Source organism: Nicotiana tabacum, chromosome 20 (assembly GCF_000715075.1).
Source record: "Nicotiana tabacum cultivar K326 chromosome 20, ASM71507v2, whole genome shotgun sequence".
Classification (NCBI taxonomy): Eukaryota; Viridiplantae; Streptophyta; class Magnoliopsida; order Solanales; family Solanaceae; genus Nicotiana; species Nicotiana tabacum.
In genome coordinates this window covers 26177571-26192040 of record NC_134099.1, presented here as the reverse complement: position 1 = coordinate 26192040, position 14470 = coordinate 26177571, and the positions used below count along the sequence as shown (strand labels likewise).

Here is a 14470-nt window from a genome sequence, read left to right as displayed (position 1 = left end):
GTCAAAGTGAGTCTTCAAAATGTCTCATTGTTTCAATCCTAAAGAGATTCGAATACATGTACTTGCCGAAATAAGTAGTGTTGGAGATGGAATCAAAGTGTAGTGTTCATTTAATATTCATTGTCTCAATCCTAAAGAAATTTGGATACATGTACTGCACTAATACTACAGATAAGACAATAATGATTTTCAATTAAAATAGAGGTTTATTTTACCAAAAGGCAAAATGGAATGTTAGAGGGCAACTACACTGTTCAACGTGATTGAAATTTGGAACTTTGGTATTTCGTTTTATGTGAAAATAAAGAGAAAAAGATGTTGCTCCATAATACTTCAAGCCTAGTCTTAAAGCTTATACCTGACAAGTCTTGAAGTAGGGGGCATTTGTAGGCATGTAAATTTTATTAAAATTAAATCCATAAAATAATTTGGACTATATTTTATATTCAAGATATATTAGTCCAAATAAATATATGGGCTACTATAATTGAATTAATTATATAAGTCCAATATATATGGATTAAATAAATAAGTCTTAATCCATTAGGCTAGTCCATTTAATTGGGCTAAAGTGATGAGCCCACTTCATTAAGCCCAAGATGACATCTTCCTAGAGGCCTAGTTTGGTGTCACGTGTCAAATGACGTGACGCGCCAAGTCAAGCGGAAGAGCCAATAGGATCATGCCACGTGTCAAAATGACAAGGCATGCCAAGTCACGCTAAAAGGCCAATGAAATCGCGCCACGTGTGCAAGTGACATGTTTTGGCCAATCAAATGCGGTCATGTCACACTTCAATTTGATTGGTCGGAAAGAGTTTGTTTTTTATCATAACTGTTCCCTTCCACAACTATAAATAGGGGTCTTCATAACTCAGAAAAAAGACCAGAAGTTATAATAAGAAGCAAGAAAGAGCTCGTGGATCAAACGCCATAAATTTCTCTATAAGTTTCAAGCTTCAAGCAATCAAGTTCAAGCTCAAGAACGAAGAACGAATCAAGATCAAGTTCAAGCAATCAAGCTCAAGCTCAAGCTCAAGAACAAGATCATCGTTCGTGGAAACAAATATAAATTCAAGATCAAGCTCAAAGGCCCTTGAATTTATTTGCTATTGAAAAGAAGAATCAGAGGATTCATAGAGATTGTAACCCTCAAATATTCGAAATAAAATACTACGATTGTTGCGATATTTTTCGATATTGATTTTATTTTTTTGACGCAAATTTATTGTCTACACTTTCATCTTATCTAAGTACCATTTTATTTTTATTTAGCAACTTATAAATATTTCATTGTTGAATTTATATTGCCTTTATTATCCGAGTCTCAATTAATTAAATGAAAAGAGAAGGAAATATCCTTACAAGTTTAGTCACCCGAGAAAGATATCAGTCTCTAATAAGAGTTTATTGAAGAATAAGAAATCGAATAATTTCAAATCCAACAAATTTAAAATCGTCTATTGGAGCAATCGATTTTAAAAGGCGAGATATATCGAAGTATAAGTGATACCATGATGCCTAGCTAGAAGAATAGAAATTAGAGATAGAGTTGGTCGAGGAGAATAATTTTGACTTTAATCATAAAAGATCATAAGGTTACACTACACTAGCTTTTGGTGCATTTAACTTTGTAATTTACAATTAAATCAAATATTTTAAATATATATATGCATTCTTATTTAGGAAATTAGAGATAGAGTTGGTCGAGGAGAATAATTTTGACTTTAATCATAAAAGATCATAAGGTTACACTACACTAGCTTTTGGTGCATTTAACTTTGTAATTTACAATTAAATCAAATATTTTAAATATATATATATATATATATATATATATATATATATATATATATATATATATATATATATATATATATATATATATATATATATATATATATATATATATATATATATATATATATATATATATATATATATATATATATATTTGTAGAGAAACTAGTAAGTAGCTAAAAGACTGAAAAATGGATAGAATTGACATCTGAATTACTCTTTATAATAACAATGTAACTTTTAGGTAGGAGTGTTCATAAAAATCGGAAAACTTGAACCAAACCGAAAACCAAACCAAATCGAGCAAAAAAACCGATACTTTTTGGTTTGGTTTGGTTTTGGTTTTGAAATTTAAAAACCAATCAAATTTGGTTTGGTTTTGGTTTTAATTAAAAAAACCCGAACCAAACCGAATATAGGAGTAGCTATTTTAAATTTATTATTACACCTATATATATGCATATTTTTATACAAAGTTTTAAAATTTTTATAGTAAATATTAATCGTTTGCACTTTTAGTACAGTTCTTTACCTTTACATTCTAGTTTAATTGGTAGTTTTCTTTTGTTAAGTGTAAGAATCTATTTCATGTTAAAAATAATATATTTTTAATTGAGTCCTTAATTATTCATCACTATTTGATTCAATTATCATCAATATATCTTGGTAAATAATAGATTTCTCAAAGGGCAATTGATTTGATAGTGTTACGTTGAAAATATGGTCGCCGAAATATGTGTTTTGTAGTGTATGTCTTATATTTAAGAAAAAAAAGACAAATAACCGGAAAAACCAAAAAAATGATTTAAATCGAATCGAGAAAAAAACGACTTAATTGATTTGGCTTGGTTCTAATATTTGAAAAACCGACTTACTTGGTTTAGAAAAAACTATTCAAATGGAAGGAACCCCCCTATTTTCACGTGAGATCATAGGGAAATGGAAACGGGGCACAAAAACGGGTCGGAGCTTCCTTTGTGGTGAAATTCATCGGTTTAGAGCTTCTGTGAAGAAATCCAGATTCAAATGTCAATTCACGGTAGATACAACCCAAATCTAGCGCAAAAAGGAATCGAAAATTCGACCTATCTATGGCTCGAAGACTTCAAGTGCAGCACTATATAGAACAATTCACCTTACTGAGCAGCAAAGCATTGTGGAATTGTAAGAACCCTATTTCTACTCCACAATTATTAAATTACTTTACCCTAGCTTTGCACATTTATGTTGTCTTTCAGGTTCATAGATTGTAAAAAATCAACAATACATTGTATTATCGTATAATACATGATTCATGATTTTAGAATGCAACTAGAATTGAATCAACATTTTAAGTTAATAGCTGCAAATTATAACTGTATTCATCGTTCATCTATAGTATATGTGCACATTTTGTATAAATACATCTAAAGTTTCTTAGTATTTTTTTTTAATGTAGATTTATATACTTCGAGTTTAAGGCAGTGAAAGTGTCCTGGTAAATAGATAATATGACTCAAAAGGCCAGTAATCACTTTGGGTAACTGTTAAATAGAATTGAACTTAAAACTGAATAAAGTGAGTTGAAAACCTCACCAAAGAAATGGAAGTTCTGAGACAGATCCATAGTCTATAACGCAGCACCTATTTGACCCGTACGCATTCAGCCGGCTCACCACCGGTTCACCACCATGGTCCTGAATCGCAACCTCTCAACTCTTCTCTCCTGCGATTTCTCTGATCAGGTTATTCTTCACTTTCCGACTTCATTTCTTTCTCGATTACCAATTCCCTTCCTAAACGTTGATCCAATACCTCACAATGCCCTATTATTTTACATCTGGTATCTCCCTTCCGCTTCGCAATTTCTATTTCTCTTATTTATATAGTTATCTCAATTTCTGCATTGCTCAATTTCACAATGGGGTTATTTTGGGAGTTTTTCTCAATTTCGATGGAAAGAAAGTAATGACGGAAAATGTGGGCTTGAAATTGATTCTGGATGTTCTTAGAGATTACCTAGAGCTGGAAGCTTTGCACATTACAGCTGCGACAATTTTCTAATGGAGGTTTGAATTGGAATGGTGCAGACCCAAGGGTGAGAAAAAAATATATAGTGCAGCTTGAGGTGTTGGTTTGGAATGGTGAAAAAATATGTGCAGTTCAAGGTTTTGGTTTGGAATGGTGCAGAGCCACCTTTCTTTATTTGCAATGTAGAAGTCTTTTTTTTTTTTGAAAGGAGAGGGAGAGGCAGGTTGGGAATGAGGAAGAAGATGGAGTATTGAAAGAGAAAAAGAGCGGATATGTGCGAAAAAAGATCACTTCTAGCTAACCAGTCAAGTGAAAGGAGCCTGCTTACCCAGAGCCCGCTTACCCAATTCCTGAGGAAATTTTATGAATTTCTTTTTGAAAGTTTTCTTACTTGGAGACTGACCTGGAGTGTGTATTTCACTTCCCAGCTTATGGCTGGTTTTGGGTCCAACAGGGGGGTAATAGTTCCACATTGAACAAGAATGAACGGGTGAGAGGTCGCACGTAAAGTCTGAGTTTAAAACTGGCTTTTTCGTAGGTGTCACTTATGTATTTTCCCTTGTTCTTTCATTGTTGTGTGAATGGTTGCCTCTGATGCAGGAGTGTCTGTAGTGGTCTGCTGTCATGGGTGAACCGGGAAAGCATAGAATCTTAATGGTCTCTGATTTTTTCTACCCCAATTTTGGTGGAGTGGAGAATCACATATACTATCTATCACAATGCTTGATTAAGGAAGGCCACAAGGTCAGTAAGCACCGTCCCCTCTCTTAAATTGCTCTTGATTGAATATTATTAGCAAGAGATTAATTTTGTCATAATGAGATACTTTTTATGAATTCAGTAAGAGATTAACTTTGTCATAATGAGATACTTTTTATGAATTCATTCTTTTTGTTGTTCTTTTGTGTAAATTTCAGGTGGTAGTTATGACTCATGCTTATCAGAATCGTTCTGGTGTAAGATATATGACAAATGGCCTGAAAGTTTATTATGTCCCGTGGAAGCCATTTCTCATGCAAAACACATTGCCAACCTTCTTTGGGACACTTCCAATTACTAGGACAATTCTGATTAGGGAAAACATATCGCTGGTACATGGACATCAAGCCTTCTCAACCTTATGTCACGAAGCTCTAATGCACGCTCGCACCATGGGTTACAAAGTTGTATTTACTGATCATTCTCTCTATGGTTTCGCGGATGTTGGAAGCATTCACATGAATAAGGTACTACAATTTACGCTCGCCGATGTGACTCAGGCTATTTGTGTTTCTCATACAAGCAAAGAGAATACAGTTTTAAGGTCTGGTTTGCGCCCTGAAAAGGTTTATGTTATTCCAAATGCTGTGGACACGGCCATGTTTAAGCCTGCTCCTGAGCGACTCAACAGGGATGAAATTGTTATAGTTGTGTTAAGTAGGTTAGTTTATAGGAAAGGAGCGGATTTACTTGTTGAAGTTATCCCTGAAGTATGCCGTTTGCATCCCAATGTAAGTGTTCTCCATCATCATCATGGGATCCGTTAAAAAAACTAGTCTATGGATTTTGACCTTGTTTGTGCATTCTGAACTTTTGGCAACTCATTTGGCTGCATTTGCTAAGGTTCGGTTCATTGTTGGAGGAGATGGACCCAAACGAGTGCGTTTGGAAGAAATGAGAGAAAAACACTCTCTTCAAGACCGAGTTGATATGTTGGGTGCTGTCCCTCATGCTAAAGTACGGTCTGTACTAATAACTGGCCATATATTTTTGAACAGGTACGCGACCTTCAAGTGTTATTTATTTATTTTTTTCACATTGTTGATTAGTTTTATATTTGATAGCAAATTTGAGACTGAAGTATGAAAACCATGAACACTATGTGGCCATTTAAAACTTGTCTCAGATGACAAGCTAAATCAGATTCATTGGTTTCAATCTATCCTTCCAGAATCATCAAAAAGAAAATGAAAATATTGAAGTGTTACGCTACCTCGTTGGTTAAGGCCAAACGCGGTCTAGTAGACAAGATAGGTTCGTATTGAGCTTCTGCTGCTCACGGCGTTGTAATATATAACTGCTGACAAATACTCCCTGTTCCACCATTCATTCTTCTCCGAAAGCAAAAGAATAACATCTGAAGCATATTTAAATATGTTTGGTTTGTGGTTGACCAACAGTCAGTTTCCGCCTTCCCCATTTCTAATCCGACATTTATGCTCCTGTTTCTTGCATTACTGGTGCCAGTTCTTTAACAGAAGCATTTTGCATAGCTATATTGGAAGCTGCAAGTTGCGGATTATTAACAGTCAGTACACGTGTCGGAGGTGTTCCCGAGGCATGTCCATGATTCATTTTTCTTTGCTTGACTAGTTTATATCTCCTTGCTTCTACTTTGTTAATTGTTCGTTCTTCTATTTTATCATATTTTTTTTTTACTTCTCTGTCAGGTGCTTCCAGATGATATGGTTGTTCTGGCTGCGCCAGATCCTACGACTATGGTGCACGCAATCACAAGGGCTATACATATGCTTCCCCGGATTGATCCACAAGATATGCACAATCGTGTTAGTATCACATTGCCTTTTGCTTATCCTTTTCTTCGTTTTTCCTTTTGGGGCAAGGTAGCAAGGGCAGTTTGGTATCTGCTCTCTTAAGATGTAACAATAGTCTTGTAATCTTAGCCTCTTGGGTGATATCTGAAGGAAATTGAGGTTAAGCCCAAATCTTTCATGGAAATCTTCCAACTCAATCTCTTGATCCAAAAAAAAAAAAAGGATTCCAATTCCATCCCCCCCAACCCCCCCCCCCCCCCAAAAAAAAAAAAAAAAAAGAAGGAAGAAATGGTGCTTGATTAGTTGATTGGGACAGTAGTTTGTTTTATTGGTTTTACAGAGGTTCTTCATCTTCTGCTTCTTTGATGAAACTTTTCATGCTTAGTAAATATCTAAGATGTATTCCTTGTAATTACTCCCTCCATTTCATTTTATATAGTGGTGTTTGACTGGGCATAGAGTTTAAGAAAGAAAGAAAAACTTTTACCACATGCCAAAAGCATCTTTAGAACTTGTGGTCTAAAGCATACCATGAATTTCAGTGGCTATAAAAACATGTCGTTAAGTGTAAAATGAGAAAGTTTAAGGTTAAAGACTTTCCAAATATATAAAGGTGTTGTATCTTACTTTACGTTCTTATTAAAAATATATATATATAAAGGTGTTATTCTTTTTTAGCAGAATAAAAAGGAAAGAGTGCATATAAAAAGGAATAGAGGGAGTTGAATCTGTTGCAAAGAAAGGTTCATGTTGTGTCAATGGCGAGCTGCAAAATCTATGCAGGACAGTTTATGAGATTTATATGCAACTCTCAAGAAGAGGAATCCAGTTTGTGGAGTTGTAGCGATGGTGCACAAGAATATTTTAGTCAGCAGTTTCAAGTCTGTTAAACTTAATAGGCATGGCTAAGAAGTTTAAGAGAAAAGGAGAGGGGATGAGACATGACATCTGCAGCATCAATTCCAAATATCTAGAAGCTTAAATAACAACGTGCTCTTCTTTTGTGGGAAGGAAAAGAGGGTGACCAAACACATAGGACGTCTGAGAAAGAATGGAAAGTTGAGGATTAAACAATCTCTTTGCCTGAATCTTTAGAGAACACATGCATCTGTGTTGGAGATGGTAGAAAGACTTTCTTTTGGCATGACAATTTGATCTATGGCCCTTTGCAAGATCAGTTTCCAGGCCTGTTTACATTGGCACAGTGCCCAAAATGCACCTCAGCTGACTGCAGATTTAATGAAGCTTGGAGGTTAACATTTAGGAGAAACTTAAATGACTGGGAGATGACAGGAGTTGCTGAATTTTGCAGTACACTAGATCCATTTCAAGGTTTCTCTAGCAGTAATGCCAGGATAATATGAAAAGTGCATAGTAGTTGGTATTTTCTCATAGAGTCCCTCCAAGAATAGTAGAGGGATATGTATTTTGTTTTTTGCTCACCTCTCATTGTGAGCACCTTCTTTGTGCTGAAATTGTGAACAATAATACTTAACCTTTCAAAAAATTTAATTGTTGAAAGGCACGATTTGTTTGTGATTTCACTGTATGGCATTGCGATTGAAAAATTGCAGGGAATTGGTTTGAAGTACAGTTTTAAACTATAATGCGATAGTGTTTCTATGAGTTTGTTATATCTGAAAGGTATGCGATCATATTATTTTCTGACAATCAATTCTACTGCTAGATGAAAAAGCTTTACAGTTGGCCTGATGTAGCCAGGAGGACAGAAATTGTTTACAACCGTGCTTTGAAATGCTCCAATCCACCTTTGCTAGATCGATTATCAAGGTATGCCACTACACTGAAGGTAAATAATTGTTTGTCAACGCATGCTATCACCCTAGAGAAATAAGTTGAGAATGGATAAAAATCAAATAATTATATGCTATTTCTCTTTTGGTAGTGAAAGACCCTCTTGTCATTATTGTATAGAATCTTAAATGAATAATTACTTGAGCAGAAAACTGTTGGTTTTGAGGTTTTTTGAGGGCCTAATTTGTGTGTTCAAGTAAGATCAGATAATTGAGTTGCAGCATAAAGTTTTCTGGATTCTTTTTCCTCCTTTTGATGTTCTAGACTGCGCATAAAAGAGTACACTAAGTTTATATGTCAACTTGTAGGCCATCAGGCAATTGAAATGACTGTTTGGTCCTCTGCTGTCCTCGGACTGTGGGGAGTAGATTCAATAATCAACTTGTAGGCCTTTAGGCAGTTGAATATTCATTTCGGGTTGTCCTCTTAACCATTTACTGAGCAATGATTGTCCAACTTGAGTCAGATCTGTAACAATTTAATAATTTTCACATGAATAAATGTCTCTTCCAGTTGATTAAATTTCCAGGTTAATTTTCCTGGCAACCTTTTGCTAGGTACCTCACATGTGGCACTTGGGCAGGGAAAATATTTTGCATAGTTATGATAGTAGATTTTTTGCTCTGGCGTCTCTTGCAACTATGGCAGGTAAGTTCCTCACTCGAGTGTACTGGTGAATTCATTTGGTTCCTATCGCAGAGTTTTTTTGTTTCCTTTATAAGCCTATCGTGGTTCTTTTTGTAATCTTCTTAAGCCTGACAAGGATGTCGAGGTGGTACCTGATATTCAACTTCAAAATTCTCAACACGAGGAGACACCATTTGGTTCCAGTACGGAAGAAAGCTTATGATTTCCGGTGCTTTACCCATTGGTGCAGCTCAAGGTCATATACTATTCAAAGAGTGTGGGATTAGGATTTAGGTGTAAAGATTTTCTTAGTAATTAGAAGCAGCAGAAGTTTTAGGAGTCTATTGTCAAGACGAAAGGAAGAGAACAAATGCAAACTATCAAAACATAATATATCCATCTTGAATTACTTTTCTTGTCAATTCCTTTCCTCTGATTCATATTCCTTCGAACTAACTGACACTTCCCATCACTAACGATTCTGAATCTTGAAGTTTAAATCTGTGATTCTTATTACTTCTCATTTTTCTTGGCTTTTCAGGGGCCTAGCAAAGATGTTAAATGGTGAGTACCTGCTTTTGGAACGGTTCTGTTACTCCAGATTTTAGTCAATTGGTACTGATATTATTCCTTTGACATCAGATGAAGCTATGCTTTGAAGTAAAAACAAATACGGGACATATATTCTTCATTTGTTCTTTTGCCATGAGATAGGAGTATATTTACAATAGTTACATGACTACGTCAAGTAGGGAGAACCTACTCTCTCTGATACACCCTAGTAAAGAGATCATCCGCCTATGAGTTGGACATAAGATCATACTTCAATGGGATTTGAACATGTCTCTTCATCTTAATACCTATAACCATTGTGCCAACTGCCACATACTTCATTGTAGCAGACTATTAGAACCACCCCCCCCCCCCTTTTTTTTTTCGGGTTGAAAGTTTTGGCGTCTGGCAGAAAATAATAATCGGCATCATTGGTATTATTCTGTTGTCATTCAAATTTAATTTGCTTCAGCTGGAAGGGCTCATCTTCAGAAAGTAAGTGTAATACCAAATGGCAGTTGTTGCCTACTGTTGGTGTGCGAACTTGGATGACCTAATTCAATTTGGCCAAAGTATCTTAGAGGAAGGAAGAGTAGAGTTCAAGCATAGCTGGAGGTCGAGGCTCGAGAACAAGTTGCCTCACTTTTTTTTTTAACGACGGTAGACGGTAGTGTTCGTGTCAGCTTGCGCACACCTCTATTATTTCACTATCTCATATATCAAGGTACAACCGAGCTCAGATTCGTTACTCTAGAATCAGGCTCTTAGCATGTGCACTTCCTGTAGGGATATCAATCCCCTCTGACCTCTATGGCATAAATGTTGATTGGCAATCCATCGCAAGTTACACAGAATATGTACTAGAGTATTATTACTTTCGAAGAACGGTAATAATTGACAATACTGTCTAAATTGACCAAGCAGAAGCCAAAGATGCCCTGGACAGTCTTGCGCAGTGTACAAATGAACATTTGCATGATAAAAGGAAAGCAAAGAAAAACCTGAATATTACTGACTTGAGTGTTGGAATGCATTCTAATTCGTGAATTCAACATTCCTTCCTTTCTTTTAAGAGGGTCATTAACTCATTATATGTTTTTTCCTCTTTTTCCAACTTCCCAAATTCAGATTATCCACTTTTTAAGTAAAATACACCAACAATGTTTAAAAAATAAATTTACAATCTCAATGAATTTTAACATGTGATAGCATGTTGGTTATCATTTTTACCAAATTATCAATTAATGTTTAGCATAATATTTACCTGTAATTATCAAATAAGGGACTTGATTTTTGAAACATTACAACCATTTTGATGAATTTGGACGTTTTAAGTAGAGAAATCTCACTAGTAGACAATTTAGATTTAGGACAAGCAAACAGAAGGGACATATCAAAGTTTTAACAATTATTATGCTAATTTGAAAAGCTTCACTGCCAGATTATGACTTACGATCAGCCAAAGACGAGTGAATAATTCTTCAAATCGAAGCTTACACTGTTGCTGACTTTTCAGAATTGGAGTTCCCCTACTTTTAAGGTTGCAAACAGTTTTAGAAATTTAGAGGAAATTTCTATTATTTTTTTGTCGTCGCAACTTGCCTAATATGGTTTATACATACATTTAACAACATGTTAGAATCGAGTCTCTTCTAGTTGGTAGAAGAATACAAAGAGACAATGCAAGAAGTTTGTTAAGCTAGCAGCGACAACCCATCCATCCAGTTACTATATAACAAAGAAACCACAAAATAATTATAATGTTGGCATCCACCACGAACTTGCACACACTTCGACTATTTCATACTGCTATTTCTCACGAGCATATGTATGTACAAGATAACATTTTCCACCAAAACTTATACAGATAAGAAGAAATTACCAATTATTTTTAGGGTAAGTTCAAATTTACTTAACTCTCTGGATCTCACTTTATTGACCAATTTGGTTTTTCCTTCCATGAGATGATTCTAATTTATTGGTTCGATGGACAAGAGAATTGAGCTAACCACGAAAGAGCTTGTATTGAATTCCATATATTAAATAAAACTAATGAAACTTTTTCAGATTAAAAAGACATTCTAGTAAGGGCATGGTAGGTCTTTCATCAATCAATATAAATAGATAATAAAAGAAAATAAAAGACATAAAATAGAAACAGAAGATCTCCTTTGGAAAATTTCATTATGAGAGTCAAATGGCGTAACCGGTAAAGTTGATGTTATGTGCCTAGGATGTTACGAGTTCGAACCGTGAAAACAGCCTCTTGCAGAAATGTAGGGTAAAATCGCGTACGATAGACCCTTGTGATCCAGCCCTTTCCCGAACCCCGCGTATAGCGGGAGCTTAGTGCACCGGACTGCCCTTTTAGCCAAATGATTTGTTCCTCTTGGAAATTTGAAATATTAATATACATTGCCGACGGAGAGTTTGGAAACTAATCAATTCTTAAACATTAATAAATATCCACTCGAGAATAAAACAAGAAATTAAGGGCCGAAAAAGGATTTGGGACATCTGCCCGCGCCAACAACAGAGGGGGTTCCATTTGGCGAAAAAGACCGATTCAACGAGATGTGTGAACTATCTTTCAATACGAGTAAGACATATTTTAGACAAGAAGAGAATCAGGAAAAGGATCGAGTGATAATTTCTAGGGAACAGTGACTCTCAGAGATCAAAGGTTGACATATAGGGTCCACCTGATTTATTGATAGGACAGTTTATTTTGGTTCACATTTTCACATTTCATCTTGATTTATACTCTCTCGGTTCCAATTTATGTGAACCTATTTCATTTGTGGTCCTAAACAAGTTAAAAAGAGGCCCAAAGTATGTGTGTAATTATAAAAGCTTCTCATTAAAGGTAGAATTGTAAGTTTAAGCAAAATTGTTTCTAAATTTAGAAAGGGGTCATTTATTTTGGAACAGACCAAAAAGGAAATAGGTTCACATAAACTGGAACGGAAGGAATATTATTAACAGAATAATAATATAAACCGAACCGAAAAACCGTACTAAACCGAAAAACCAAACCAAACCGATTAAAAAATCCGACTAGATTTGATTTGGTATTGAGTAAAAGAACTCGAATCAAACCGACATATAAATATATAAATTTATATATACTTTTAATACTTCATACAATTTTTTTTTTAAAATGTCAAAATATTTGAGATTCCTCTCATGGGATGTAATATTTAATAGAACTATGAAGTTCATTCATCTTTATTTACCTTAAATAATAGGGTGTATCACTTTCTTATCAAGTGTTATTGAAATGCGTCAATCATCTCTTTGTTCTTCCATATTCATACGTCAATATTTCTTATATTTTTTCGAATTTGAAAATGATATTTTAATAATTTAAATTAAATAGGACATATCATTATTTAGGTATCATATTGATTTTTATGTTTAATTATTAAATTCTGTTAACCTTGAAAACATACGTCAACAAAAAATTATTGTTAGACGACAAAGAAAATAACTATCAACAACAACAACAACAACGACCCAGTATAATCCCACAAGTGGGGTCTGGGGAGGGTACTATGTACGCAGACCTTACCCCTACCCCGAAGGGTAGAGAGGCTGTTTCCAGGAGATAGTTATTTTAATAGATCATATATTTGTCGTTTTTTTTTTAATTTTTACTTAACATATACTCACTTATCAAAACTTTATCTACAACTTTAACAAAGAAAGATTGAAATAATATTCATGTAACAAAAAAATCCGAAAAATCCGACAAAACCGAACCAATCCAAATCGATATAGTTGGTTTGGTTTGATTTTGATAAAAATCGAACCAACCTAATCCATGTACACCCCTACCATTCACATCCTATCAAATGGACATGCTCTAGTATCCTATAGAGTTCATTATTTAAATTGTTACTCATATATCACAAATTATCAAGTAAAGTCTTCTTTCTTTTGTTTGTAACAGAAAAATCATTTAACTATACATACAACACTCAAAAGGTCAGTCAACTAGGTTCCTTAAAATTTTGATTGTCAAATAACTATCTTACCACCTAATTATTAACTTTTGTCTTCTTCTTTCTTTACTTTTTCAATATTACAATTTTTTTTCTCTTTTTAATTTACATTATGGACTTGCCTATAGAATAAATAAATTTTATTTATAAAATAAAAAAATTAATTTTTTAGCATATATAGTGCCAGAATAATAAAATAATTGAGCATAACTTTTAAGAATATATCATGTATATCATAAAATATATCTCTATTTTTCATATTATGTGCATGAAATATATATTTTGAAAACTTTTAATTTCTTCATTCTCAATTGTGTAATTAATTGTTTGAGTTTTTATTGTTAATATCAAAATTATTATTACAAAAAATTGCTCTAATTAATATGTTTACTTTGCGCAATATTTTTTATTCCAACACTTTATATGCTTAAATACTATTTTTGTTTTTTCGCTTTATAAATAAAATTAATTTTTTCTATAGGTAAGTCCATAATATAAATTAAAAAAATAACAAAACTTGATATATAATTTAGAGGGTAAAATAGTTATTTAACAATCAAAAGTTTGAGAAATCTAGTTGAGTGACCTTCCGAGTGCTATAAGCATAGTTAAGTGACTTTTCTGTTATAAACGAAAGAAAGATGACTTTAATAGGTAATTTCGGATAGTTGAGTGACCATTTGAGTAATGGACTCGTATCCTATATACGTGATCACTTCAAGCAAACTATTTCTAAGGTTTCAGAACTTTTTTAAATAATAGTTGGTTGAAATTGAAAACAAATATTTGAAGTTGAAGTAGAAAAAGATTATTTAGAAGTTGAATTTCTATTTGTATATGAACTTTAATACTCCCTAGAGAAGTACTTCAATTTGCAAATGCCGAAATTCAGTATTTGCCTATAATGAAATGTTATTTATGGCAATATACTGTTAAGCAATATCAAAGTTGAAGTAATTTAAACATGTAAATGAAATTAATTATTTAATCTCCGATCCTTCTTGGGTGTAAAAGAAAATGTTGTGTACCTTTTCTGCTGTAGTGCAATTCAAGTGTAAATTAATTCCATTCATTTCTCATAGTTCAGTATGGTTAATTATTTTGAAATATCGGACACATGATACAGCTA

At 33.8% G+C, this 14470-nt stretch overlaps 1 protein-coding gene across 14 annotated transcripts; it reads left to right on the top strand.

The window, feature by feature from the left end:
* Positions 1–2722: 2722 nt before the first annotated feature.
* Positions 2723–9642, top strand: LOC107770496 (phosphatidylinositol N-acetylglucosaminyltransferase subunit A). 14 transcript variants are annotated; one of them, XR_001644628.2, is made up of 11 exons: positions 2723–2963; positions 4410–4553; positions 4727–5299; positions 5412–5566; positions 6036–6126; positions 6239–6355; positions 8031–8134; positions 8716–8806; positions 8922–9041; positions 9327–9349; positions 9428–9642. XR_001644628.2 is itself a non-coding variant. In XM_016589813.2 (10 exons), coding segments are annotated over exons 2-10 (1275 nt in total). In that variant the 5' UTR covers positions 2723–2963; positions 4410–4433; the 3' UTR covers positions 9429–9642. The 14 variants fall into 14 exon arrangements, 9 of the variants coding, with proteins under 9 accessions (XP_016445299.1, XP_016445297.1, XP_016445298.1 ...); XR_001644626.2 differs by having other exon boundaries at positions 8913–9041; XR_001644627.2 differs by having other exon boundaries at positions 2725–2963; positions 4422–4553; positions 8913–9041.
* The last annotated feature ends 4828 nt before the right edge of the window (positions 9643–14470 follow it).

Bases quoted from the DNA above. Each gene is read 5' to 3' on its own strand.
- LOC107770496 (XM_016589811.2), top strand. From the start codon at position 4,434: ATGGGTGAACCGGGAAAGCATAGAATCTTAATGGTCTCTGATTTTTTC. The intron at 5,567-6,035 runs GTACGCGACCTT...TACTGGTGCCAG, and splicing joins GGCCATATATTTTTGAACAG to TTCTTTAACAGAAGCATTTT. The intron at 8,135-8,715 runs GTATGCCACTAC...ACCTTTTGCTAG, and splicing joins TTGCTAGATCGATTATCAAG to GTACCTCACATGTGGCACTT.